The sequence below is a fragment of the Paramormyrops kingsleyae genome, chromosome 1, assembly GCF_048594095.1.
Source record: "Paramormyrops kingsleyae isolate MSU_618 chromosome 1, PKINGS_0.4, whole genome shotgun sequence".
Taxonomy (NCBI): domain Eukaryota; kingdom Metazoa; phylum Chordata; class Actinopteri; order Osteoglossiformes; family Mormyridae; genus Paramormyrops; species Paramormyrops kingsleyae.
In genome coordinates, this window is record NC_132797.1 from 67311453 (window position 1) to 67338635 (window position 27183).

Genomic DNA, 27183 nt, shown 5'->3' on the forward strand with positions numbered 1-27183 from the left:
ATTTATGGGTTTCTGACAATATCACCATGTGGTAGCCTCTGCAGGCACTTGTAAAATACTGATGATGAATTGAGTTGGGTTAAATGGCAGGAAAAACTGGAAAAAGTATGTAAAACTATGAATGGTAAATAGTTAAATACCAGGGGACTTTTGCCTTAATTCACAGTGCAAATGAAAATTTCCCTTTAGATGCTCCTAGTTAGTTCCTGTCTTGTATTACCCATACTAGTGGCAGGTAGCATGGAGATGAAATGATCTGAAATGCAAAGGTCACAGATCGAAGGTCCAGCGGTTGTACATCTGAGCCCAGGAGTTAATGTGAGTTACTGCGGCTGGGAGAGTCAGCTCCACACTGTCAGGGTCTGCATGCAAAGTTGAAATTTATGTAAGTTTCTATAGAAAAAAAATCAACTAATTATCTGCTGAACAAGTAAAATGACAGTGGGTGATATATCGTAGTGTTTTCGTGCCCTCAGTCGTCTGAAATAACATTTGCAATGACTGTTTATTGATCCCCGGGGCCCCTAAAGGTGAAACTGCTGTTTCTCTGGATTAATGCTCATGTTTCACGCGCCTGGTGCAAACGGGTACTGAGGGACCACCAGGGTACCTCTGCAAGTGGATCAGCGTGGTGATTGATGTCAGTGCATTTTCAGAGAGGAAGGTGGCCCAGGTGCCGGAGGCTGCTGATGCGGGCCAGGCCCCCGTCTTCCTCAACGGCCTGAAGGACCTGGAGGTGATGGATGGCAGCCAAGTCACCATGACGGTGGAAGTGACAGGTAAGGACTTCCCTCTCGTTCCCTGGCCCTGACGTTCTTCTCCGCGTATCGCTAGGGAGGCACCGTGGATGCGTTTCATGCTTTGTTTGCCTTGGCGGATGGGATTTCCTCCAAACATCTCTGAGACAGATTGTTTAGCATTTCCTCTCAATGTGTATCCTAAGGGGATGGCCTGATTATTACTGAAATACATACAGACTTCCTGCGGAGAACGTGTTCAAGTCGGATACAGCCAGCTACGCGCTAAATGGACTGAATTGCCTACAGATGCTTATTTTTACTGCCTGGTAGCTTAGTAATATTAAACAGACGGGATATTGCACGATTAGGATCATTAACTACCCAAGTGGTCTCTATTTCCTTCAGGGAATGTCAAACTTTGATATGCAAACTAGCTTGTTTGGAGTTTTGAGACTGTTGATTTTTAAAAAGTGATTTTTACTTTACTGGGGTTTGTGAAAATATTTAATCAGCTATGATTTGTTACCTGATAGGTCACTGTTTGTTTTTTGTAAATTATGATTTAGTGTGCAGTATGTCCTGATTTTTTAATGTGAGAGACCTGGATGGGTAACGTCCTATTGAGTAAATACTAAGGGATGCTTTGGTTGTTATTCTTGTCTTTTTGTCATTAAAGACATTGTTTCATGTTGTTTTTATTGTTTTCCCAGCACCTTATAGTAAAAGCTAAGAGTTCTGTTAGGGTCCATTACCCTAACAGAATGTAAAATGGTCATTTTATTCTTGTTCTCCAGCTAAGTTGATCTTTTATTTTACTTGCCAGCTCCCTTTAGTTCAAACATGCATTTAAACTTATCGCCTCTATTCATTTTTAAAATGGCAGTTACAGTGTTGCTTTTTCTTCAAGATATTTTTCATTGTTTCAGCATTTTCGCAGCACCTTTTCTAGGTAATTTGGATGCCGTGTGAAACTATATTATGAGAATATACCCATTTTTCCCTTGCTGCGTTTTTTTTTTTTTTATGAATTCCATTTCTGTAACCTTCTGTGGAAAATTCCACCCATACTTTCCTCTTTTTTCCCATTTCCTGTCAGATATTTTTACATCAGTGATACGGTTATGATAACAATTAAAACACCCAAAATAAGGATTCATTTGGTTTCATTTCGCTTTGCTGTTCTGTGTGGTTTCCTGATGAATTCCTGATGAATTCTTGAAGAAAGAAAATGATTGATGACCTACTCACTCCTCTGTTATAGTCATCCAACCAGACACAGTTAGCATGGATCACCGAAATTCCTCATAATGGTATTCCTCTAACAAATATTTTTAGCAGGCTTTTACAAGACAAATTTGGTAGTACATATACTCTGACAGCTTGATTTTCATTAAATTAAACAAGTATGCATCTCATTATGGGCTGCCTAGATTTCTTGGGACCATATAACTAAAACTTTAAATTTGACATAGGTACAAGCACTCACAGGTGTACTTCTTATCTCCTAGGAGATCCAGAGCCACATGTCATGTGGCTACATGACGGCCAGGAGATCCAGGAGTCTGAAGACTTCCACTTTGAGAAGAAAGGGAACTTGTACAGCCTGCTCATCCAGGAAGTCTTCCCAGAGGACACGGGCAGGTACACCTGCGAAGCTTGGAACGAAGCAGGGGACGCGGACTCTGAGGCCACGCTGACTGTGCAAGGTACAAGTGCACCATTCTGGATGCACGCCTGGGCACTTCTTTGAAAATGTGCATGATCCACCCATCCCCCAGGTCCTACTAATGTGCTTTATTCAGTTTTTCACTACTCAAGCCTCAGCGTTTGTCTTTTGTTATTTGAAGTAGGTGATGGAAGTCATGTTTTTATTAAACCAACTGTGCCGTCCATTTAGGTAGCTAGATAGGGTTAGTTAGACAGGTAGGTTGGTAGGTAGGAAGATATGTGTTGAATACTAAGGTGCTAAAATCTAGTACCATGCACTGGTAGTAAGTTGGAATATCATCCTTGACTGAGAGGTCATAGATAATCATGAACGTTCCCAATGCACTGGTCCTTAATATGACTGTAGCAAATGGGGCCAACGATTTAACTTATCAGAACTAATTGATTTATAGCCCAAAACAGCTATTTAGCTCAAAACAAAAAACAAATGTTTGGATATTGATACGTTGAATGCATTGCATGACAGCTAAGCTCTGCTCGTTTGCTCATTGCAGAGCCCCAAGACGGCACACAGCCCTGGTTCATCACGAAACCCAAGTCCGTGACGGCGAACCTGGGTCAGCATGCCCTGCTGTCCTGCGCGATCGCTGGGGACCCCTTCCCACGATTCCAGTGGAGGAAGGGCGGTCAGCCATTGTCCTCGGGGGTGGACTACGAGGTTTTGGAGAAGGAGGACGTGGTCTCTTTGCTCATCAGGAGGGTGAAGGCTCACCACGCTGGGGACTACGAGATCAACCTCAAGTACAATGCTTCTCACACACTATTCTCTTGCTCCTTATGGTTTCATAACTGGGAACTTCCAAGCTCTCGTCTCTCCCGTGCTGCAGCATTTCCGTGTGTGCCAGGCTTTCCTTTGTATGGATGGAATCAGAGGGAAACACATTTACTTTCTTCCCATAAGTCGTTCAGTTATAATACCGTTGTATACTGGATGTGTGAGTATGCTCAGTTAACAGTTGGAGAGCTGTGACAGCCATCCTGATTGGTTGAATTTCATACATAAACTATTGAGGAGGAAAATTTCAAATTGTTTCCAAAATCACTGATGTTGTGGCATTTTCGGATTTGTGTCTACAGCCATTTGGCTTAAAAAGACGCTTTTGAATGTCGAAGGAAATATTTACTTTTTTTCAGCAGTATTCTTCTCTATTCTGCTCTCCCCGCTGAATACCAACAGAAACAAAGTGGGAGAGTGCAGCTGCGTGGCCGCCCTGCAGGTCAGACCTGGGATGGCAGTGTCCTCTGCGGAGCCCCACTATGGGTAATTTCAATGTCTCTCCAGCTTCCCAGGCACCCTCCCTCTCTCCGCTGCTATTTTCTGCAACACCCCCTTGGCCCTCCAGGCTCAGCCTTGGCTCTAAATCAGCCTGATCCCCGAGTGTGACCAAACAAACTGTTTACCTCCTTACAGCTGTGCGAAAGTCAAGAACCTCCAATCCCAGACGATCTGGGCTCGTTCCCTTATAAGGCTACTTAGGTCATCACTTATGCAAGCTGGTGTGGAGCCGTATTCCTCTAATTGATTGTTTAAGTCTGCAAGCAGAGTTTCGAGGGAGATTTTTGGTCCACCCTGTTTCTTTTTTTTTTCGCCCTGCAGCGAGGCTCGTCAGACTGTAGGGGTTGCCGAGGGGACAGCAAGCAGCAGGGGCTCTGTGAACGACGAAGGGGAGCCCGAGGAGACAGCTAGCAGCAGGGGGCCCCTGAGGAGGCACGCCAAGACTAGGGAGCAGCAGGAGGATCAGCTCCGTCATCAGGAGGCCGAGCAGCAGGACTTTCGGGCCGTGCTGGGCAGGCGAAACGGAGCCAAGGGTCGCCTCCAGGAGTTTCCCACCGGGCCGATGGACTTCAGAGCCAACCTCCGGACTGCAAAGTCCAAGGAAGATGAGCGTAAGGTCAGCGCGCCGCAGCAGGTGGATTTCCGAGCCGTCTTGGCGAAAAAAGGAGGCTGTCCCGGTAGGCCGGGTGCTTTCACCCTCAATAGGTCGGAGCCCCCCCAGAACGCCAGCACCGATTTCAGGTCGGTCCTGGGCAACAAGAAGAAGCAGACGGGCATAGAGAACAATGTGGGAGTGCCAGCCCTGAAACCCGCTCTGCGCAAGACGGAGAGGCAGATTGACGTCAACTGTGTAGACGGTAGGATTATCGATAAGATAGACAATGTGGCTGGGAAGGCTCCGGCATTCACACAGAAGCTGAAAGACGTCACGGTGGTGGAAGGAGAATGTCTGCGGTTACTGTGTCAGGTCACTGCCGACCCCCTCCCCACAATCACCTGGACGTTAGATAAGAAGGTTGTCAAGCCATCGAAATTCATCCTGCTGTCACATGAAGGTAGGGCGTCGTTTATATTCCTAAACTCTTCCTGTACTGTAGCTTATTCCCCAAATATTTCTCCATGTGTTGGGTAATTGAATGCCGGTAGATGAGTTGAGCAGGTCATGGCATTTTTGAGGTAGTACTTCAACGAAGTTTCTAGAATGACTGAGCTACTCCCCAAGGTAACAGGCACTGAAATAAGCCGTGCTAGTATTTGTCGCAGTGTGAGTTTAAGAGTCTACATACCTACCATTTGATTCCTCCTTCAGAGTGCTGATCCTGGTCAGAGATACCTTGAGATTTATACCCGAGGATCTGACCCAACATTATATTGTCATGCTGATTTAATTGTTTACCTTTTTAGTTATATGACCATAACAGAAATCTGTGTAGAGGTGAAAGTTCTGGAATATTCTGGAAAATTAAATAGTGAATAAGTTATATAGAAGAAGCCTTCTAAGGTTTCTTAGGCAGTCTGTGGAACCTTAGTCCACTAATTTTGTTATGTGACAGCAGATGTTACCCGTTTCTCCAGGATATTTAGACATGCCATTGGAAGCCTGTGGCCAGATGGGACTGACTTAGGGTACACAAACAAAATCCCCCCCCCCCCGTTTTCTGTGCCTTTGTTCCAACAGGAGGCCAGTGCTCTCTCACCATAGACAAGGCATTGCTCGAGGACGAGGGTCAGTACAAATGCCAGGCTGAGAACTGTGCCGGCACGACGGAGTGCTGCTGCAAGGTCCTGGTGGACGGTAAGTTCTCTACAAGCCTCCAGTTCCCAGCTCCCCAGAGGCTCTCTCTGAACTTCCTGCCATTAGGCTGTGCAGTCTACAGCTCACTACCCAAACCACCCTCCATAGATCCTCCTGTATTTCTGCTACTCAACGCAAGTGCCACTAACACTCCAATGCAATCTTTTTTATCTGTCATGCTAAGTTCTCAGCTTGTAATTTTAACCCAGCTGCATTAGATATTTGATGACCTGTCCATAAGGTCCCTGTTGTCCAGTTACAACCATGCTGTTCAAAAAGAATGGCAAAATAAATTACATTTGCTAATTTCAGACTATAATCTGTATCTGATGTTCAGTTAAATTTGAACCGTAGGAAATGTAACATCCGAATGGAACATCATTTTCAGCCTTTGTAAGACTGACCTTCCAAACTAGAGTGTTAACATGTGGACCTTTATTACAGTCTAATACGGAAGAAGAAGAATGAAAAAATATATATTTAGTGAGGTCGGCACACAGACGAATCTCCAGTAATGTTAGAAGAGGTCACTGTCGCAAAGGGGAGACCACAAAAATAGGTGGCTTCCCAACAGAAATATTACAAGCAATTGAAGAAGAATCAGTCATCATTGATCAAATTATGGCTACAAATTTGGAAAATAGCTCAAAGACCTACAGATTGGAAGAAGCCAGTTTTTATTCCAATACCAAAGAATGAAGAATGGAGTGTGCTAACTATTGTGCAGTTTCTCTCATATCACATGCATGTGAGATTATGCTAGAGATCATCCAGTGCAGATTACAGCCCTATATTGAAGGAGAAATTCCTGATGTACAAACTGGATTTAGAAAGGCCAAGGAGCAAGAGACATCATTGTTGAAGCGATGTGGATAATTAATTAAACTAATACCAGAGTTAAAGTAATTAATTAAAGTAATACCAGAGGAAGGGCAACATGTTATATAGGTTATGAAGAAATTATGAAGAATCTGTACGTTGGTCCAGAAGCCATATTCATTATGGAATATAGAGAAAGTGGGTGGTTCTAGACCAGTAAGGGTGATAGACAAGGATGATCATCGTCACCATACCAACTCAGCTTTTACCTAGAACTTAAAATAAAAGAAGCTGCAATAGAAGACTCAGTAATACAGATAATGTAGTAGTAGATTCTTACTTAATGCATTAATTAACCTGTAGCCTAGTGTTAGTTACGTACTGATCCTATGTTCTGTCATCGTTTATCAGTCATGATGGTTCATATGTTTCATCCAGAAACTATTATTTGTTTATGATTTCATTGAGTAACTAAGTTATTTGTGCCGCCACAAGTAAAGTGTTACCGAAGACTCAAGACTGGAGGAAAAACATCAACAATGTTTGACATGCTGACATTACATTAAGAAGATCTATATGGCGAAAAAATTGGACTACAGCTAAATGTGAAGAAAATAAAGACTATAACCACAGCATCATTTCAAAGCTGTACAATGAAGAAGGACTGGAAATATACTAAACCTTTGAATTTTGGCTCTGGTGAAGACTTTTAAGAATACCATGAGCCACATGGAAAACAAACAAGTGTATTTTTCATTTGAAGATAATTTAAGCCAAATGTAAGGACTGTCCAATAGGAATGTCACTTACCTCTCCTTTTATTGGACAGTTCTTACTTTTCACGTTATCCAGCTAACTAGAAAATTCTGCTTTGTGGAATAACCCCCTGGATTCTAGATGCTTGTTTATAAGTAAAATGCAAGTTGGATGAGCTCAAGTTTTCATGGGATAAAATGGCCAGCATGAAGGAGTGAAATTAAATTAATAAATTTTTCCTGTTTTTTTCTTTAATTTTTATGATTCTGTTGATAGGCAGGCAGGTTTAGGGTCAAGGTCAGACCCTAAACCTGGTTTCTCTGTTTTCCCAGAAGTGAAAATGTTTTAACGTTGAATGTGAAAAGCTGTACACCAGAGCCAATGACTAATAGCCGACTAAGGCTTTCACCTTGTTGCATGTCTCCAGATCCATCGAACACGGGCCCCACGCAAGCGGGCAAGAGGACCAAGAAGATCTCTCCTACCACGGAAAGTGAGTTCCCAGAACATGCGGCCTCTCCATTTCCCAAAAGGACACAGGCGATGTCTCCGTGATATTCCCACTGCTGGTGGTCGCTCTTCTGAAGTCCCGTTATAGCATGTGAACCGAGAGAAAAAAGCTATTCTGACCATGTACTTGCTTGTTAAATCTGGCCAACCCTGTGCCCTGGTACTATCAGATCACTCCAGTGGAAACATCTGGGCCCCATTAATCATTTTCCATACTATTCTAAAGTGCTTATGGGTATTTTGAAGTTGATTTTCTCCTGGTCCCGGTGTTATGAGGTCAAAGATCTTCGACGGGCTTTATCTTGATGACCCCTGAAAGTTGCTTTTTTTCTCCCTCTGTGCTTTGGGGTGGCATGGTAACTTATTTGAGTTTGGAAAGAACCCTAGAGGGCTCTTATGAAGGGGATGCACTGGTTTTTATTACACATTATATATCCCATGGTACAGAGGACACATTGAGGGAACTTCAGAGTTTATGTCTCCGTTCCAGGGTCACGGGGTACGGTTGCACTTTGTCTGCTAATTTGTTTGACAGACTTAATTGAGTGGTGTTTGTCTTTAATCAGAGGACACTTGTACGACCAGAGCTGGCATAGGACCTTAAAACAAGCACTGGAGAGAGAGCCTTTTGTTTTTGCCCTGAATCACTCGCATCCTCTGCCCAGATTTCCATGTAAGGCTTGAATGTCCCTGCTTCCCTCCCCCTCATTCAAAGTGGCCCTATTCCCTCCCTATCCCATAATACTAAATGATTTGTCATATTTTTCATTCCCCAAAGTATCCATTTAAAAGCCAACCAGGAGGAGAAGCTGCACAATAATGATGTCTTTGAAAACAAGAAATTCAACAAACTGGTAACTTTATAGTCATGTTCACTGATTTAACGTGCATGTTACCAGTGCAGTTAGCAGGTAGCTCACTGGCTAAGGATTTTAAAAGCCAAAACCATTGTGGCTCACATCCCAGAATGGCTCATTATGTTGTACCTTTGAGAACTTCACTTGCATGAGCAAAAACAGCTGGCTGGACCCTTGTTTTAATAAAAAAAAAAAATCTAATAGCTATTAGCTATGTAAATCTCTTTGTGTAAAATGTTATATGCTAAATAAATAAGTATCTTATAAATAATAACAAACATCAAGCCGTATGTTGACACATAGCCCCCGTGTTTGTTTGTGGAGAGCCATTATCGCCCCCCTATGTCCCGACGGCATCCTGCAGTGTTTATAAATCTGCCAGTGGTGAGTTTTAGACAGACGGGGAGTCAGTGGACACTGCACAGGGCTTCCTCGGGACCCTGTCACTACTGCCTACCTCCCTGAAAACGGTAACTGCTGTGTTTTACATTAACAACCATGCAGAGTCTCAGCCAGCTGTTGAAAATGGCCCAGGACGTAGCCACCCCATAGCCAATAGCAGCCCTCCAGTTTCACGGAGTGGAAGGTTATCTGTCTGTGGCTTTAATGCGTGACCATATATCTTAGCTTTATTACATAGCTGCAGTAGTGCGCAAAGTCCCCTACTGAGGTTTCCACCCTCAGACCAAGCTAGCAGTAGATTATGTTGGGCCTGGGTAGTTTGGTTGAGCTACTGGAAGGGCAGAACCAATGTAACCTAGCAGAGGACTGCTGTAGGCCCAGATAGACGTGTGCAGAGTGGGCCTGCTGATGGTCTAATTCACTTTACTTAAACTTTGATCTGACGCATCTGTAATTGCTGACCTCTGTCCTCAGAAGTCTCCCAGTTAGATGCTAGGGGTTAAAATTCCTCTGGAATTCAGCAAAGACAAATGAACCTTTGCACTGTGCTTATGTATGTATATATTACCTTAAATTATCCTCTTGTGAGATTTTGACTTGCATTACGAGGTTCAGTGCATTCTTTAGGTGTGTTTATTTTTTTCTAGCCGTGTACTAAAGAGGTTGACAGAGCTCTTGTGTGGATGGGTTCAACTTGTGACAGGAGTCAAACAGTGTGCTCGCTTTAAGAGCGCAAGACCAAAAATATAGTATTCCCCTCTGTGTTCACAATGGAACAGTCCATCAGTTTTCCTGACAGAACTTTGGCTGTGCAGGTAGGAGAGCTGAAGCAGTAACGTAAAGTGCTAAGGATGTTTCTTCTGGTTCTTATCTAGAAATTATAATTGCTAAGGGATCAATACGCCTTTATGAGATCTTTAGTTACCAAAAGCCTCGTAGGAATTTATTTTCTAGCCCTAGTCACTAGAGATCCTCATATGAATCCTGAAAGTCTTACAGTATCTATGTTTAAATGTCTATGCTCCTAATGGGAATGTGCTTCCATACGTCCATCTTCCATTTGGATTATCCTGGTCATGGGGTGGGAGTGTCTGGTGTCTACTTAACGGCAATAAATGGTCGCGGATAGTCGTACTTCTGCGATTTCTCTGTCAGAGCCCACAGCAGTTATGAAATCATTCTGAAAAGTCATTTTTTCTGTTTCAGAGAGTTATTTCCAAAGTGATCACTTGCCTTTATATGAAGTTGCCTTGATATGAAGTTTCTTTTATTACTACAGAGGTAACACATTTACACAATTCAGAAGATTTCAGGAGTCTTACTCATTGAAAAATAACTCTGTGTTCTTGGAATTTGACTAAGGCTCTTTTTTTTGTAATTTATGAAAAGCACTTTTCTTAAGCACCAGACTGGGTGAAAACTGGTCCACTAAGCAGTAATCAAACACTTTTTTATGATGGTTTTAAAACCGTCATGTGACTCTAGCTGACCTTACGTGTGTTTACCTAAAGCAGGCAGGGTGGCTGGACACTGTATCTGACCCTGTGGAAATGCCAGATGACTGCTATACCATGATATATGAGCGGGGAGCATACTGCAGTGTTTAAGGATATAGCCTGTGAACACAAAGGTTCCCAGTTTCAGTCCCAAGGGGGTCTCTGTGTAATAAGGTACTTAACCTGAATTGCTCCAGTAAGATATCCAGTATGTATAACTGGGGGGAAGAAATGGCCACTTCTACCAACCCTGTCCCTCCTAGAAAAAGCTTAACATCTGACATGAAGTCATGGTTCTTATTTAATAATTATTAATGCCTTTTAATACCTTCATTTGTTCTGTATCCGTTCCCTGTCTGTGTTGTTCCCTACTGTTAGTTATCTATTGTCACGGTGTCTCTAACAGCAGCAAACAGTGATGGCTGTGTAGTAATAAACATTGTGACTGAGATTTTCAGCCTCATACTGCAGAAAATGAGAAGTTTTTGACTGCCTCCCGATACACATTTTATAGATAGATAGATAGATAGATAGATACAGTAGATAGATAGATAGATAGATAGATAGATAGATAGATAGATAGATAGATAGGCCATTTCCTGGCCTTCCAGGTTTGAATGAAATCATAGGTAAATGCTGTTATCTAATTTCTTATAAAATCACTACACAGGTCACTTCAGTGTTACTCCTAGTAGTGATATAGAGCTCTCTGAGGGCTCTCTGCTACTCTTTTTATTTCTTAATTTGTTTTTATGGATTTTTTTGTTGTTAAGTGGTTCTGTTACTGCGCCTATGCTTGCCTTTTGTTAATATGTATTCATTTTTTAATAATCCTTGTGATAGTTTTATGGTTGCCTATGCATGTGGGCATGTGCCCAAACAAAAATGGGTTTGACCTTGAAAAAAATAGGTTCAGAAGGATGGATGCATTTAATGAAAGCACATTAAACTCTTGACTTACAGAGCAAACAGCATGAACTTTGATTGGTTCTAGATGCTGTGTAATGTTTGCAGAAATTCAACGTGTGCACTGTGTTCTTCTGGTACATTGTTGCTTGACAGCGATTAAACCTAAAATAAATATTGCCAGGAGCTATTTCCTGGATACTTTGGGACTATTTTTAGTATTACCAAAAAAGGGAAATTCCAAAGGACTTAATCTTGGGGTCGGCCCCTCTCTCTGGAACATCCACAGGACAAACGCTCCCTCCCTTAATTACAGTTATCAACCATGGGTTTGTACCCTCAAATACATTTGCTATAAATGATTTGACATTTGTGATGCATGCGATGACGTTCTCCTCACACATGAACTAGTTGTTCCAGACTGGAGGACTGCAGTCTAATCACTAAACCCTGAAGGTCCTTCTCATGACATAAGCAACCAAAATATTGACATAATCAGAAGGTTTATCCCCTTTTTGGAATGGACTGCTTTTTATGCAGTATTTGTAGTATAATGAGGATTGTAGTCCCCATCTTCACCCCCACTGCGAGCATGATTAGGATAAATGGTTAAAAGATGATGGATGGATGGATGGATGGATGGATGGATGATAAGGATTGTAAGAGAATGCAGTGTATGTTACTTTTCATGGTTTCCGTGAATTAAATTTGTGCATTGGGGCTAATCAGAAATTTCATTTTATCGGTATCCTGAAAGTCTGTCAGCAAAAGAGATATTAAAGCTGGATTTTATAATCTAAAACCAACTTGGCTGAGAGCTAATTTCTGTATTATAACAAATATTCCTTTGCTATCCTTTCTTCCATTAGATGAGGCTAGGATAAAGAAGAAGCTTGCACCAAAGGCACCTTCTAAACATGGTAAGATTTCATTAATTTCTGATAAGGAGTATTGATCTCATTCTTTGACTAAGAGGATGACCAGAAAATACACAGCTGTGAGGTCATAGTCAGTGAGGACTTTGATTGGCTGGCTTGTGTTCCCATGGTTACAGGTTATGCTTACATTAAGTATAGATGTAAGCATCTTATACAACATACACTGTTAGCTTTACCTGCAATGATTTGGCGCCCAAGCTTTGCTCTTAGGTGGAAGCAGGCGGAGTGTAACTGTTGACCTTGAACGTCTTTCTTCATACCGTAAAAAAGAAAATGGTGCCTTTAGAGAACGTTTCGGCTGAACGGGGTCTTGAAGTCCCAGCAGCTGATGCGGTGGCGCTGTAGACATATTATGGTCTATCAGAAACCCCAAGTTCTTCTATATTTTCCAACACTCTTAAAAAGTGGATTTATGCTGATACTAATAATAGTCCTCGATCATTCGGGCAGGTTTATATGAAAGTGATAATGCAAGCCTTGGCCAAGTGAAGCCGCAGGGCAAAGGGCGAAAGTAATTTAATACCCTGCTTTATAAATGTCTCCCAGCCATTCCCCCTCAGATAACACAGTTTCCGGAAGACATGAAAATTTTGGCCGGAGAAAAGGTTGACCTGCTCTGCACATTTGGAGGAACTCTGCCGATCACCTGCTCCTGGCTTAAATTCCGGAAACCGGTAAGGTCTCCAAAGACCATGACTTTAAGATCAGCTATGAAAGTATGTAACTGTATCATACTAGCTTTATTATACTATTACCAATCCTGGTTCTGGCTGTATATTCCAGGGAAGTCTCTACAGTGTTCACACCATAGTCACCCCTGATCCCAGCACTAATTCAATCAGATGGTGGAGTTTTAATGTCGATCTCTGTGCTCTCCTCACAGATTAAGCCTGACCAGGATGGTGTCTCCATAGAGAGCACAGAGACAACCACCCGGCTGACCATCTCCCCCGCCACGCAAGACCACTGCGGCTGTTACACCGCTGAGATACAAAACAAGTTTGGCACCAGGCAGGCATCTCTCAATCTCACCATTGTTGGTAGGTCTCACTTTCATAGAGCAGAGCGGGAGACACTCTGCCACAGAGCTCCATGTTGTCATGTTTTGTCAGAACCTTTAGAAAGTGAAAATTTGTTTTTATATAAAACTTTTAAATAAATATTACATAGCTACTATTGCTTTTGAAATCTTAATCTTAAACCTGGTTCAGTGGCAAGCAGAGCTCGGGGATTTGGGATTGGTGGATGGAGCAGAACAGCTGAATTAGCATCCTCTGTATATTTCAAGTAGGTGAACTGAACAGTTAAAAAAAACAAAAAAAAAAAACGAGAGCCATTCTTCCCTACAGAGGCAAAACACAGTAACTACACCGAATAAGGGCTTCAGGGTAGATAAATGACAGTGTTTCCTTCAAAACCAAGCATTGTGGAGCCCAGTTTCAGTCATAATTCAGTCTTGATGTATATTAGCATTGCTTCTCCTCCTTTCTAACACACCACAAACTTGCTTTATACCCTCATAGTTTTTTATTGGTATATTGAGCTGCTTATTTCCTGATCTCGCTCCTCCCCCAAAACATCCGCTGTTTTTTTTCACGTACGGCCACTGTAATTCCTGCAGAAAACGAAGCTGAAATGACACATACAGTACTGCTAAAGATGCCATGCGTCTCCCACCTTTCTTCACGGCTGGCCAAAAATCAGGAATTAGGTCATTTTTTTCCCAGACCGTTTCCAGAAGACGGCGCTCAGTTTCCCAGCATTCTTCCTACCCCCAGGAACCACACCGCAAAAGGTGAATGGGGCCCAGTGCAGAGAAGCCCGCCAGCCGGTTCACCGTCCCCCGATGGCCTTTTATGGCTTAATTTTCTCCCCAGCCGTTCATTTCCTATGAAACACTTTAGTCCTGCTGTCAGTGGAGAGCATTGCCAGTCTGTGGCTCGGAGGACAGAGGAGCGACCTTCCCCTTCTCCTTCAGAGCACCAGTGTTTATGTTTATACTAAGTGGGAAGTAATGTCTACTTGAATAGTTTGTGGTTGATTGTATCTGTCCCTTTGTTTGAATTGTTGTGGTTATGTATTAACCACTCGGTTCGAACAAACAAAGGAGAAAATGTCGGGGTGGATCATATATATATGGAGGTTCTGGATCGGGCCGGATCCAGGAGAGGAGCTGGATGGTTAAATACTGGACTGTTACATGTATTTTATCCTGCAATAGCATCATCCTCAGTTAAAGCTTGGCTAGAGAGGGCAGTATCTGAATGCAAAGGCAGATATAGACTTCAGGACTAAGCATTTGAATACAGTATCATGGACTGATGTACAGCACTATGCGCAAGTTTCAGCTGCCGAAGAAAATGATGTTTAAATGATCTTCATGTTGGTGTAAAATTGTGATATTATGTCTGTCAAACTGTGTCAGTTTAACCATTTCAAAGCCTCTCCCAAAGCAAACAATCAATGTACTCCTGTATTTTTTGACTCGACCACTAGCACACCTTGTTCAGCTAATCAATATGTCATTGAGTCATGTAGCTAATTAAATTAACGAATTACGTGACCTGGTGGTGAAATGTAACAAATACATGGAATGGCTGAGGTGCCTCTGAACAGGTTTGGGACCTGAAGCTGCGTTAATCCGGCCATTCAAAGAGATGTTAGTAACTTTTCAGAAGAGAAGCAGTTCTTGTCACTTTTTAGCATGTTTCCATTCATATTCATATATTTTAAATTGTTTGTATACACTTACTACCCAGGTGAATAGCTTGAAACATTTTCTTTGACGGCCTGAGTCTCTTGCACACCGCTGTATATAACCCAGAAGTATTCTTCCCCCAGCTCTCTAAGGTTTCGGCCCCTCACATCTTTTGACAGGAGTTTTTGAGATAACTTAAGGAGACCTGGCATTAGCTAGGAGGATGAACTGCGATGGCTGGATCGCGTGTGACTTTCCCACTGACGCCAGGGTAAATAAGAGGCTTGCAGTCTCACTTGGACACATCAGTCTTCCTGACCTGCTTTCTATGGAAAAGCCCATGAAATCCACGCGCACGTGCACACACACACACACACACACACACACACACATACACACACACACACATACATACACACACACAGAAGTTTGTAATTAAATCTTTGTGGGGACTCTCCATTCATTTCTATGGGGAAAACTCTAATCCATAACATGATGACCTTAACCCCTACCCAGCCCTAACCTTAACCACAAGTACCTAAACTAGACACAAGACTTTTGGCATTTTTAGTTTTTGATTGCATTCACAGATCTTTGTAGGGACCTGAAAAATGCTCCCCACAAGGTCAAAATAACTTGTTTTTATCACATTGTGGGGGACATTTGGTCCCCACAATGAAATATAAACCTAATCCACACACACACATACACACACACAGACACACACAGTATCTGCTGTATTGTGTCATAATGAATTATATTATCTTCCAGGCTTGGTATGCCTGATCCTTCCAAGAGGAATTTCTTCAGTTCCCACCTGAGTTCCTACTGTTTTAAGACGATTTATCATATGAACTTTTAAAACTTTATGAAAACTTTTTTCGTGTGGCTCTACCAGGCTTTAATTTCTTCCAGGCCGTATGCGGCTCTTACATTGTTCATCATTTTTTCACGCTGGGTGTCTGCTGACTGAAGGGCACGGGAAGAAGATTTACTTTCTCACTTAGTGCGACACGGAGTTCACTAGTTCACATGAGACCTTCCTTATTAAAATGATTGTTTCCATGGCAACGCCCCCCACCCCCCCATTTTTCATGACCAGGTCTTCTTCTCAAAGCACAACATCCTGTCAGCTTGTGGGGGGGGTCCACGCCAGAACATGCCACCACTTTTTCCTTTCCAGGATTCCTCATGCCATATATCAGGCTTATAGTAGGAACATTATACCAACAGCCCCATAGGCGTCTAGACAAGTATAGATGTGACTGTAGATTGATGAGTTGAAGAAGAACCCAGCCAGTTCCACTTTTGCTCAGAGAGCTAGATAAATGCTGACTTCTCATTGTTGGATGTATCTTGATTTGTCTTGTGTGGTACCTTTCAGTCATGTATTAGTCCACCAGCCACGTAGACAACAGTAGTGATGTGTGTGTGAACTTTGTCTTAACCTACAGTTGGCATCGCTGATGTGGCCCGTGTGTTGCAGACAAGCCCGACCCGCCTGCCCGTGTCCCAGCGACATCAGACATCCGCAAATCATCTCTCACGCTCTCGTGGTACGGCCCCACCTACGACGGCGGCAGCGCGGTGCTGTCGTACCACCTGGAGGTCTGGGACTCTGTGGATAAGGAATGGAAGCACCTTGCGTCCTGCAACAGCACATCCTACTGCATCCAGGAGCTGCTGTCCGAACGGGAGTACAAGTTCCGGGTGCGGGCTGAGAATGTGTACGGCATTGGGGACCCAAGTGCGGAGTCTGAGCCAGTCATAGTTGGGGTTGAAGTGGAAGGTGAGCTCCCCCTAGTGGTCACAGAAATGCACTAAATGTTTAGAATACAGTACAGTCGTATTATCTTATAGAAAAATTCTTAATAATATACATACACTAGAAGTTATAAAATAAATAAATAATATCATAAATAGTTGTTGTAAATTACACGCAAATAATTTTAACATTATACTGACCCTACAATTGACCTTCTCTGCATTCTTAGCTACTAATGTAATTAATGAAGTGGTCAAAGGTTTCACTTCTTTTATAACCCAATATGTAAATAATTAAGCATGTTACTAGTTTGGGACATTTGAAAGGTATTTGTTAAACTACTATTAAACTTTGGGATTTCTATTCTCAAAGGAGCCTTGTGTGTCTAATGAAAGAAAAACGTTTGATATTTTTTATTAGATAACGCAGAAGATGAAGCTGATCTATCTGACGATGGTATGTTTCGCATTTTAAAAACAATAAATTTAGTGCATGAAGTGCTTCATGTTGACAGTAGGGCCTTCAAACAGCAAATCACAGACTACTCATATGTATGAGTGCAGGGTTCAGGAGCTTAGTTACATCATAACATATTGCCCATGGGAACTGTAACATCATTTGCACTTATTTACTTTTTAGATCTTTGAAACCCTTTAGTCACAGGTACAGCAATCAAATCTACGCACATATGCTCACCTCATTTTTTCATTAATGCACATTATACTCCATGGCTCCAAATGCAGAGAAAGAACCAGAATACAGAGATGTGGTCATCAAAGCCGATCAGAAAGTCAAAGACTTTTACGATGTGGAAGAAAGACTTGGAACGTGAGTAAATGGTTCTCGTGTGACCTTCGTATTATAATAACTGCAAATCAAAAACAGATCCCTTTTTCAAGCTGCTTTTACATCATCCTCTACAATGGTTCCATGGGTATATTTTATTTTATTCTTCCTTTCCTTTGCTGATTAGGGGAAAGTTTGGACAAGTGTTTAAACTCGTGGAGAAAGCAACGAAGAAAGTATGGGCGGGAAAATTCATAAAAGCGTATTCAGCGAAAGAGAGGGAGAACGTGAGACAGGAGATCGACATCATGAACAGCTTGCATCACCCGAAACTCGTCCAGTGTGTGGATGCATTCGAGACCAAATCGGACATAGTCATGGTGTTGGAATTGTGAGTGTCGTCGACATGTTATACACACATCCTTCAGCCCATTAGGTGACATAGGCAGCCGCCTAGGGCACCATCTTATGAGGGGGAGGCATCTTAGGAAATCATCCCCCCCCAACCAAAGTGACATTCAGCAGTGAAGCTTAGGCACCGCATGGACTTTGACCAGCCCTGCACACCAGGGTTGGGGCCATTCCGGAATGCATTCGTCAATTCCAATCCAAATCAGGAAATGGAACTAGAGTAAGAATTTAAATCCCCCAGAAATTCAAATTCAATTCCAATTCTGTTCCCCATGATTTTTTTTCCAATCCCAACTCCAGTTCCATTCCCTGATTTGGACTGGAGTTGATGAATGCATTCCGGAACGGCCCCAACCCTGCTGCACACACCCTTCACTTTTGCAGCCAGTTGTGTATACAGCTGTTCTCAGGACGGCCCGATGCCCTTTACTGAAGTATCATGATGAAAACAGGCAGGGCTGCACTGGGATTAAATATCAGCCCTGGACTGCTGGCCCCCCCATCGCTTTTATCAAGCGATCATTTTTTTCCGGGGTGGGGGAGAGGAGCATGGTTTGGGGATCCACACATACCCCCTGCATACCCACTGGGAAAATGCCCGGTAAGCCAGATGGCCAGTCCAGCCCTGAAATCAGATGTGGCCCATTACGGCACCCATTCCATGGTGCACCTTGCACCCCAGGCACGTGCAGAGGGGGAGGGCAGGAGCTGCCTGTCCACCTGCCCCATCTCCGCACTCTAAACCTTCTGCACCATATATAGGAAACAGCAGGCAGATATAAATACCCCGAAGTCCATAAATTCCTCGAGTCACTTCCTCTCCGGCATCCCGTGGGGAAAAGGACCAGGTCTAGATCTTTCCGACTGGCATTTGTTGGCAGCGTTGCTGTAATAATATTGTCAGTGAATCCTTAGTGGAAAGTCTTATTTACAGCATGTTGTCCATGTCTGAGAACTTCTGGTCTGTGATTTTTCTTCAGCCCCCTTTGTCACATTAACCCCATAAATCCTGGAGGCTGTCAAGGCATTAGGAAAATAAGAATGGGTTATTTTACGAGTGATATTTAAGCCAAATGTATATAAAATAAAACCCTCAGCCAGGACAAACAAAGCCCATTCTTTATTTTGGCTAACATGAACCACAGCACTGGACTGATCTGTAGTTTAAACATAAAGAACAGGCAGCCAATGTCTATTTCTTACGATGCCATTAATTTTAAAAACATTAAGAGTAAATGATGTAAATGTTTTTCACTTTCTAATGTACCTGGTGACTTGCAGTAAAAAGTATGGAAACGTCTTTTAATATTAAAATAAATATTCAGTTTTGCATCTGCTATTTCAAGTGCAATAGAGCAGACAGAGCAGGTAAGTATATTTATGTAAATGCTCAGTTCTCAAAGAACATTATCCCCTTTGTATTTATACTGAAATTCCAGCTCTGTCTGTTGGCTGTTCTTCATCACAGATGTTAGAATTTTTTTCAAATTTGTTTATATCAATTGCTGCCACTAGATGTCCTTCCAGCAGAAGCTGGTATTTGCGAAACCTTACTGTTATGAGATAATGAGCAGGCATGAATGACCGCGTCTACATGCCCTCTAGGATCTCTGGTGGGGAGCTGTTTGACCGGATCATTGATGAAGACTTTGAGCTCACGGAGAGGGAGGTCATTAAATACATGCTGCAGATCATCGATGGGGTTCAGTTCATCCACAATCAGGGTATCGTCCACCTGGACCTGAAGCCTGAGAACATCATGTGTGTTAACAGGACAGGGAGCAGAATCAAGCTCATCGACTTTGGCCTTGCTCGTCGGCTAGGTGAATTGCCCTGTTTCTTAAACTATGCTTGTCTAAAGAATCTCTTTAATTTCAGTGGTTTAGCATCCTACATGCCGTCTAATGTTTGTCATTTTTTCAGATAATGTCAGTCATTGTTGTAACATCTACATTGTTGTGTTGGTTAAACAGCAAACACAGACCCTTGAATTTGTCCTTGATATGTTTCCACAGAAAATGCCGGTTCCCTCAAAGTTCTGTTTGGGACACCTGAGTTTGTAGCCCCAGAAGTGATAAATTATGAACCAATCAGCTACCCAACAGACATGTGGAGCATAGGAGTGATTTGCTACATTCTGTAAGTAAGGAAAACCCTTTTCCTGCGCTCCCATTGGTCTAAAATACAGCTGAGGCCATACGTAATTTATGTGTGTGATGGCTGCAACAAGCATGTGTTTAACCACTGTTTTTTTCTGGATAGTAAATGTCTGAACTTTTGTGTGAAACACACAAGTTTCTGCAGTAAACAGAGAAGTGCCAATATAATGCATTTTTATCACGCCGTATTCATCACAAGTTCATGATCCAAAAAAATCCCACTGATTTCTACACTATTAAAGGAATGAAATGTTTGTATAAGTACACATGGATTAAAGAGATCAAACAAATTGTATAATGAAAAACCCCCTTTAACATAAAACACTTCAGTTTATTTGAACCAGTTTTACAAGATCATTTCAATTTCAAGGCAAAGCCATCATTAAATCAACAAATTCCTGAGAATCTGTGAGAAAGTTCCTTACAATGACTGGTTGTTTTTAGTTATCCATTGCAACAGCAGGCCACCAAGGTAAGCATTTACCGGTTACTGTAAAGAATCTGCTTGCTAGTTTATGTTTTTAACGTATGGTCAACATCCACAAACCACAGAGGGACTGATTTATTTCCAATATGCTTTCCTTTCCCCGAATTGTTTGCTTAGTCTGAACAATTAGAACAGAACGATCGGCCGTGAGTCTGCTGATGTTGAACTGCCAGCATCGAAATCTGACCTTCGGAGGAAATGATCACCCAAACAAATCTAACATAGTTTACGTTTATAACAGATCATGTCACTGAAGAGCTTTTCTCAGTTTTTCTGCCGTTCTTTACATTTAAGAATTGAAATGAAGTTTTGCCAGATCGATAGCAGTATAAATGGTGCCACCGTCTTGCATGATGTTTATAGATAGCTATCTGTGGCTGACCGAATACATTATATACACAGCCGTGGAAAAAAATTAAGAGACCACAGCAGAATTTTTTGTTATACTCATTTCTCAATTTATATGTGTGCGTCTGTGAATAATATATGTTTTTTGCAAACTGCAGTCTGGTTCTTCCCTATTTCTCATTAATGAAGGGCTTCTTCCTTGCTTTATGCGACTCCAGTCCTGCTTCTAGCAGCCTGATACAAACTGTCCTAGCGGTGCACTTCACACCTGCACTTAATTGTCTCCCATTTGAAGGTCACTTGATGTCATCCTATGTTTCATGAGAAACTGTCGGATAAGTTAACGGTCGTCACTGACATTCGAAGGTCGCTTCTGCCCTCTACCTGATTGGTTTCTGGTCGTTCCCAGTGTCTTCTGCTTCAACTAGTTATTGTGTCCTGCTGTCTTAGGAATCTTGAACCTGGAAGCAACCTGCCACTCAGCATAGGATTTAAAAATACAGATTTGTTTAAACATATAGTGTGGTTTCTTCATTTTTTCCAGAGCAGTGTGTGTGTCTGTATATGTGTGTGTGCGTCTATATATGTATACATAAATGTGTGTGTGTATTTATATATATATATGTGTATATATGTATATAAGGCAAATGACAGAAACACCTCTCAAAAATTGAGTCAGTTCTGTTCAGACATATTTCTTTCATTTGTATTGCACCTGCCAAACCACAGTAACTGGCTTTGATTGCTAAATGCGGATTACAGCACTGCGTTCGGGCTATAGCACTGCATACACTTCAATCTCTCTCTCTGACACCCCCCCCCCCCCCAGGGTCAGTGGACTGTCCCCATTCATGGGGGACAATGATAATGAGACCTTGTCCAACGTCACCTCAGCCACCTGGGATTTTGAAGACGAGGCCTTTGATGAGATCTCAGATGAGGCCAAAGACTTCATCAGCAGCCTTTTGAAGAAAAATCTGAAGTTAGTTATGGTGGTATCTGACATTTTATATATGTTCAAGCTATTCATCTCTGGGTTTTCTGGCTAGATAATAATTGTTATTGAGCAACAGAAATACTTTTATATACTGTTATATTTAGTGGAATCAATTACTGCAAGCTACAAGGCAAAGACTGATTTCTTGGTCTTTTGTGTCCTTTTAATGATTATACTTATACAAAGTTATTGTACTGTGGCTGCTTCTCCTGAATCTCAGGGCTCGTCTGACATGTGCTCAGTGCCTCGAACATCCCTGGCTGAAGCAGGACACTAAGAACATGGAGGCCAAGAAACTGTCGAAGGAGAGGATGAAGAAATACATCTTGAGAAGGAAATGGCAGGTAAGGTTAACTTTTCTGTGTACAGTTATGAGTACAATGAAGCACATGGAAATATGGAACATGGAACGCGAGAAGACTGCAGGATTTAATGAGTTTGGCCAAGTGAATCCAACATACAGCACTTCTCTGCTTGTGTCGTCTTGGTCTTCTGTAATGAGGCCTCCAGTTTAAATTCCACAAGTGAAGAACTCAAATTAGTGAAACATGAAACAAAACATTGTCAGAATTGAGTTATGGCCACTGTAATTTTGCAAACCCACCCATTCTTCAGACAAAGCCGTGAACCAATTAGAACATTTGCCATAAGGAAAAAGGAGTCCTGATCTCATTATGACTTTACAGTGCTTTTGGTGTCTACCTCTCTTGTTTTTCTCTATAAATCTCCATGTTCTTCTCTTGCTAACTGCTAAGAGCTTCCACATGGTGTCGTATCATCTTCTATTCATCAAAGACTGTGATGTGAGCCTGTTAGAATACCATGCAGTATTTCAAATGAGGTCAAATGAAACATATCACATTCAAAACATTCTCTGTAAGCTACCCCTTGACTCACTGCATCTATCTCCTTGACCGTCCGGGTTTGAACTGAAGTATGAGTATGGAAACCTGCTTTTTTTCCCATCAGAAAACGGGGCATGCTGTCCGAGCCATCGGCAGACTGGCATCCATGGCAATGCTTGCAGGCATTAGTGCAAAGAAGAGCAACGCTTCAATTGAAGGTCCTTCCTTTGAGAGCTCATGGGATCTTTAATGATAATGTTTCCTACAACCATTGGAGGCACTGGGCCCAGATGCATGTCTGATGCATGTTACCTTGGATACGCTTAGTCCTTTCTGCAACACCATCAGTCTAATTGGCTGATAAAAGACTAAAAACTAAATATACTTCTATATGAGCTAACATGTATGGGGTCAAATTATATTCAAGATGCATCCTATCCAGGCTGGGCTCCTCCCTACATCGCAATCCTGTACTGCAGTTTCCCAATCTAGTCCTCAGGAATCCACAGACAGTTCATGTTTTTGCTCCCTTCCAGCCTCCAATAGCAAAAATGTGTGGCAGGGAGTTCGGTGGGAATAAAAACATGAATCAACTGTAGGTTCCTGAGAACCGGATTGGTAAACACTGCCATACTGGGCAGAAGATGAATGGTTGGGTGAATTATATCTTACTGTCATATTACCACTGCAGAAGATTTGCTGCAGACCCTTGAGGAGGTGGACAAGCCACATGTGAAGCCTTCCTTCAGCATCAAGATCAAGGATGTGGAGGTGGTGGAGGGGAGCGCAGCCCGCTTTGTCTGCAAGATCGACGGTAATGACCCTGCGGTGCTGACCCCGGCAGGTCCTCTTGTGGACCATATCATTGTAGCTTCCTCGTTCATAGTGTGCTCCTAAACAAGAGGTGTAGCCAAAGCTATGTGGCCCAATTAGATATCACAGTACACACCTTTAGCTGTGGCTGCAACCAACCTAAACGCATTAAGTTACACTTCTTGTGGCTACTCTTTTGCTCTTTCTAATAGTAGCTTTTAAGGTGCTGGAGCAGTTTATCCATAATTCCAGAGTTGCGGTAGATGGTGACTTGGTCTGTGTGCACTTTTGTCTTCCGTGATCGAAGGCTATTGTTTTTGATGAGACTGTTGTTATATAAGCCCCCTTGTTACAGCCTTTGTTGTCTGGGATGTTATGAGTTTTGCTAAAGATTGGAAGGCTGGTTTGTGCAGTGGGATTAGGGTGATGTCATGAGGAAATGCATTAGGAAAATCTACATATAGATATTTTGCCTGATTGTTTGAGAGTGCAGTTGGAATGGTCAGAGATAACGTGACTATTAGCAGTTTATTTAAAAACTGCCCAAAGAACCCAATCACACAGATTTTCTTGATCTATTGGATATTTAAACTATAACAAAGAAATACTAAAGAAGTACTATTCATTCTACGTATTTATCAGATGATTTTATCCAGAACAATGTACATTTTGCGAGGCAGCAGAGACCTCGCAGCAACTAGGGGGTGTATCTTGCTCAAGGATCCAATGATGAAATCACTGAGCCCCTCCCCCCCCCCCATGGGATTTAAACCAGTGACCTTCTGATCACAGGCATAGTGTCCTAACATGCTGTGCCACACGCACCGCCCCAGTGCTGAAACAATGCTATGCCCGTTGCTGTTTCTAGGCTACCCTGACCCAGAGGTAGTGTGGTTCAAAGATGACCAACCGATCAAGGAGACGCGTCACTTCCAGATCGACTACGACGAGGATGGAAACTGCAGCCTGGTCATCTCGGACGTCTCTGGTGAGGATGATGCCAAGTACAGCTGCAAGGCCATGAACAGTGTCGGCGAGACCACATGCACGGCCGAACTTCTCGTGGAAGTCATGGCCACAGAAGAAGAGGAGGAGGAGGAGGAGGAAGAGTGAGCAAGACATGGGGAACTAAATCTTCTACAAAAAAGGACTCTGTCCAATAGCTGCTCTTCTTAAGCACGGAGTCTGTTTGACAGGCTGAATTACAGTGACAAAAAAAAATGCTTGGATCACCATTTAATGTTTGCACACGTCTTTCCATGCCTAACCATGGCTACCGTTACCAACGGGTGTTGATCTTTACAACATTACAATACATCACTTACATTCCATTTGAAGTCTCGCTTAAAAACAGAAATGTAATATTCAGGGTCTTAAAGTCTTCCTTGTCATCAAAACGGTTCATCAAATGAAGCCAAACGAGAAACACAAGTGTGTGATTGTATGTGTTACTATCCACTTTAAGAAGAATGTTTGAAATTACCAAAATTTAGTGCCTTTAAACTTTATCTTTTTAAATTTATGTAAGCACGGAATCAGCAATGTTGTAACTTGCGGGGCTGTTTTGAAATTTCCCAGCATGCAACTATTTGCTATCTCTGGGATGCGCAGTTATAAACCGGTCCAATAACACTATTTGTAGAAAAAGTAGATCTTTTAATTTTTATAAAAAAAGGTATGTTTGACAAACTGCAGTAATGAGAATGCTACAGTTGTAGTTGCTCACTCGTCCAGAATAAATTTTTTATCACAGAATTATATGGTTTATCCTCTTATTTACAGAAAGAAGCAAAGAAATGTTACTGGACATTCAATCCAAGGCAAATATGAAATTTATATATATCCTCCCAAGTCATTCAAACTTTTGAGTGTTTGTAATATTAAAAAAAAAAAATAAATCTATGCATCATTCATGTATTGAATCATTAATGTATCTCTAAACATTTCATGGATTAACTACAAATTAAATATGAATTAACTTAGAGGTGGAGAGTCTTGACATTAAAATTCTGAAAACATTAAACATATATGATCTCCATTACATGCTTCTGCAATGTGCTCTTGTTTTTGCAAACCAAAGTTTACTTAAAAAAAAACAAAAACGTACATACAGCTTATTAATAGGAAATTCTGAGTCTGCAAATTCTGCAGCCTAACTAGCTGCAGTAGGATTATAGAATAGTTCAATGATGCCTTTCCGCCCATATGACCTTCCTGTTAGCTTTAATGAGTTTGTCCATTCACTCATTAACAAGGTAGTTTTATGCTCCAAAACGCTATTGACTGTGTGTCTTTTGTTTACTGCACCATCCTCTGTAAATGCAACATACCGTAGGGTGTGAAAATCCCAGGTGAGCAGCTGTTTCTGAGAAGCCGGAATCACACTACACTCAAAGTCACTTAAAATCACATGTCTTAGCTGTTATAATGCTTAGTTGAACAACCGCTTGAACACATCAACAGGCTTAATCCTGGACGAAGTCCTAGGGAGCACTGGAGCTTATCCAAGACAGCACAAGACCCGAGGCAGCATGTACCCTGCAAGCAAAGCCAGCCCATTGCAGGACACACACATGCACAGGCAATGGCTAATTTCTTGTCACCATTTTGACTAAATGCATATCTTTTAACTGCAGAAGGAAAACAAAATACTTAGAGCAAACATAGGGAGACCCCCAGAGCAGAGGAGAGAGTCAGGCCCCCAGTCCTGTTACTGTATATTATGCAACATATAGAAATATGCAACATAAAATGTTTTATGGATGAATTTAAAAAGTGTTTTTATTTATTTCAAAATCACAGTTTCGTGGTGTAGATCACAGGCTTTTCTCCGAGGGGGTGCAAGGTGTGAGAGCCCAAGCAATAATCTGTTGCGAAGTGTTGTTTTTCGTTATAAAAAACGTGCTTTTTGCTCGACTTTTGCAATGCATACTTCTGCCACTAGATGTCAATAGGGGATTTTCATCCGACAGTACATTTACCCAAAACACAGTCCCATGTGATTAATACATATAAACATTGGTAAGCCATACCACGGTGGATCTATCTAAAACCTGAATTTTATTTTCTTCTATATCATGGTGGTTCAGTAAAAATGCCGGAAGATCCGACAGTTTTAAAATGTATCTCAAGTAAGCAAAATACATTGTGTTGACGTATTTCATACACCAGTCATTTCTGTTACAGACATTTAAAAATACAACCGGGGATACGTTATGCTTTTTGACGTAATTGGAATTTCTGTGCTGCCCTGGGGGGGAAAGGCAGTGGTCTGACTGGTAAACTCAGAGAGCAGTGATGGCCTCGGAGCCTGTGCTTTTTGTGCCTCTGATCACAATGTGGTCTCTGTAAACCCCGCGTTCCTTCTTCCTCTCACAACACTACTTCCTTTGGCTGTCCTCTCGACAAATTTAGCGACATCTGTGCGTTGGTCTCCTTCTGAGATTCCCGACAGAGATTTGATTGTACTTCTGCAGTTGGCATCTGTTTGGCATTTTACGATTTCCTCGTCGTCCACACCGGACAGCTAAGAGTTTCTCAAACCACTTAATGTCCAGCAGCTGTGTCTATATGGACACCCCTCCCCCCATTATATTGACAAGAGTTAAAATAATCTGCAGCAGATTGTCTCCAGTACTGGATTGCTCTGAT

General features: G+C 42.1%; 1 protein-coding gene across 1 annotated transcript in view; it reads left to right on the forward strand.

Moving 5' to 3' along the window:
- The window catches only part of mylka (myosin, light chain kinase a), a 50709-nt gene extending 25422 nt beyond the window's left edge, over nt 1–25287 (forward strand). The window contains exons 12-32 of the mRNA XM_023831835.2: nt 657–779; nt 2249–2446; nt 2963–3209; nt 3646–3729; nt 4066–4799; nt 5423–5539; nt 7542–7607; nt 12155–12205; nt 12770–12897; nt 13107–13263; nt 16408–16710; nt 17107–17142; nt 17430–17514; nt 17660–17863; nt 19489–19706; nt 19899–20022; nt 21707–21859; nt 22095–22218; nt 22844–22937; nt 23411–23533; nt 24401–25287. Of these exons, the coding sequence (XP_023687603.2) occupies nt 657–779; nt 2249–2446; nt 2963–3209; nt 3646–3729; nt 4066–4799; nt 5423–5539; nt 7542–7607; nt 12155–12205; nt 12770–12897; nt 13107–13263; nt 16408–16710; nt 17107–17142; nt 17430–17514; nt 17660–17863; nt 19489–19706; nt 19899–20022; nt 21707–21859; nt 22095–22218; nt 22844–22937; nt 23411–23533; nt 24401–24645 (3614 nt within the window). The 3' untranslated portion in view covers nt 24646–25287. The remainder of the gene's footprint in view (nt 1–656; nt 780–2248; nt 2447–2962; nt 3210–3645; nt 3730–4065; nt 4800–5422; nt 5540–7541; nt 7608–12154; nt 12206–12769; nt 12898–13106; nt 13264–16407; nt 16711–17106; nt 17143–17429; nt 17515–17659; nt 17864–19488; nt 19707–19898; nt 20023–21706; nt 21860–22094; nt 22219–22843; nt 22938–23410; nt 23534–24400) is intronic.
- The last annotated feature ends 1896 nt before the right edge of the window (nt 25288–27183 follow it).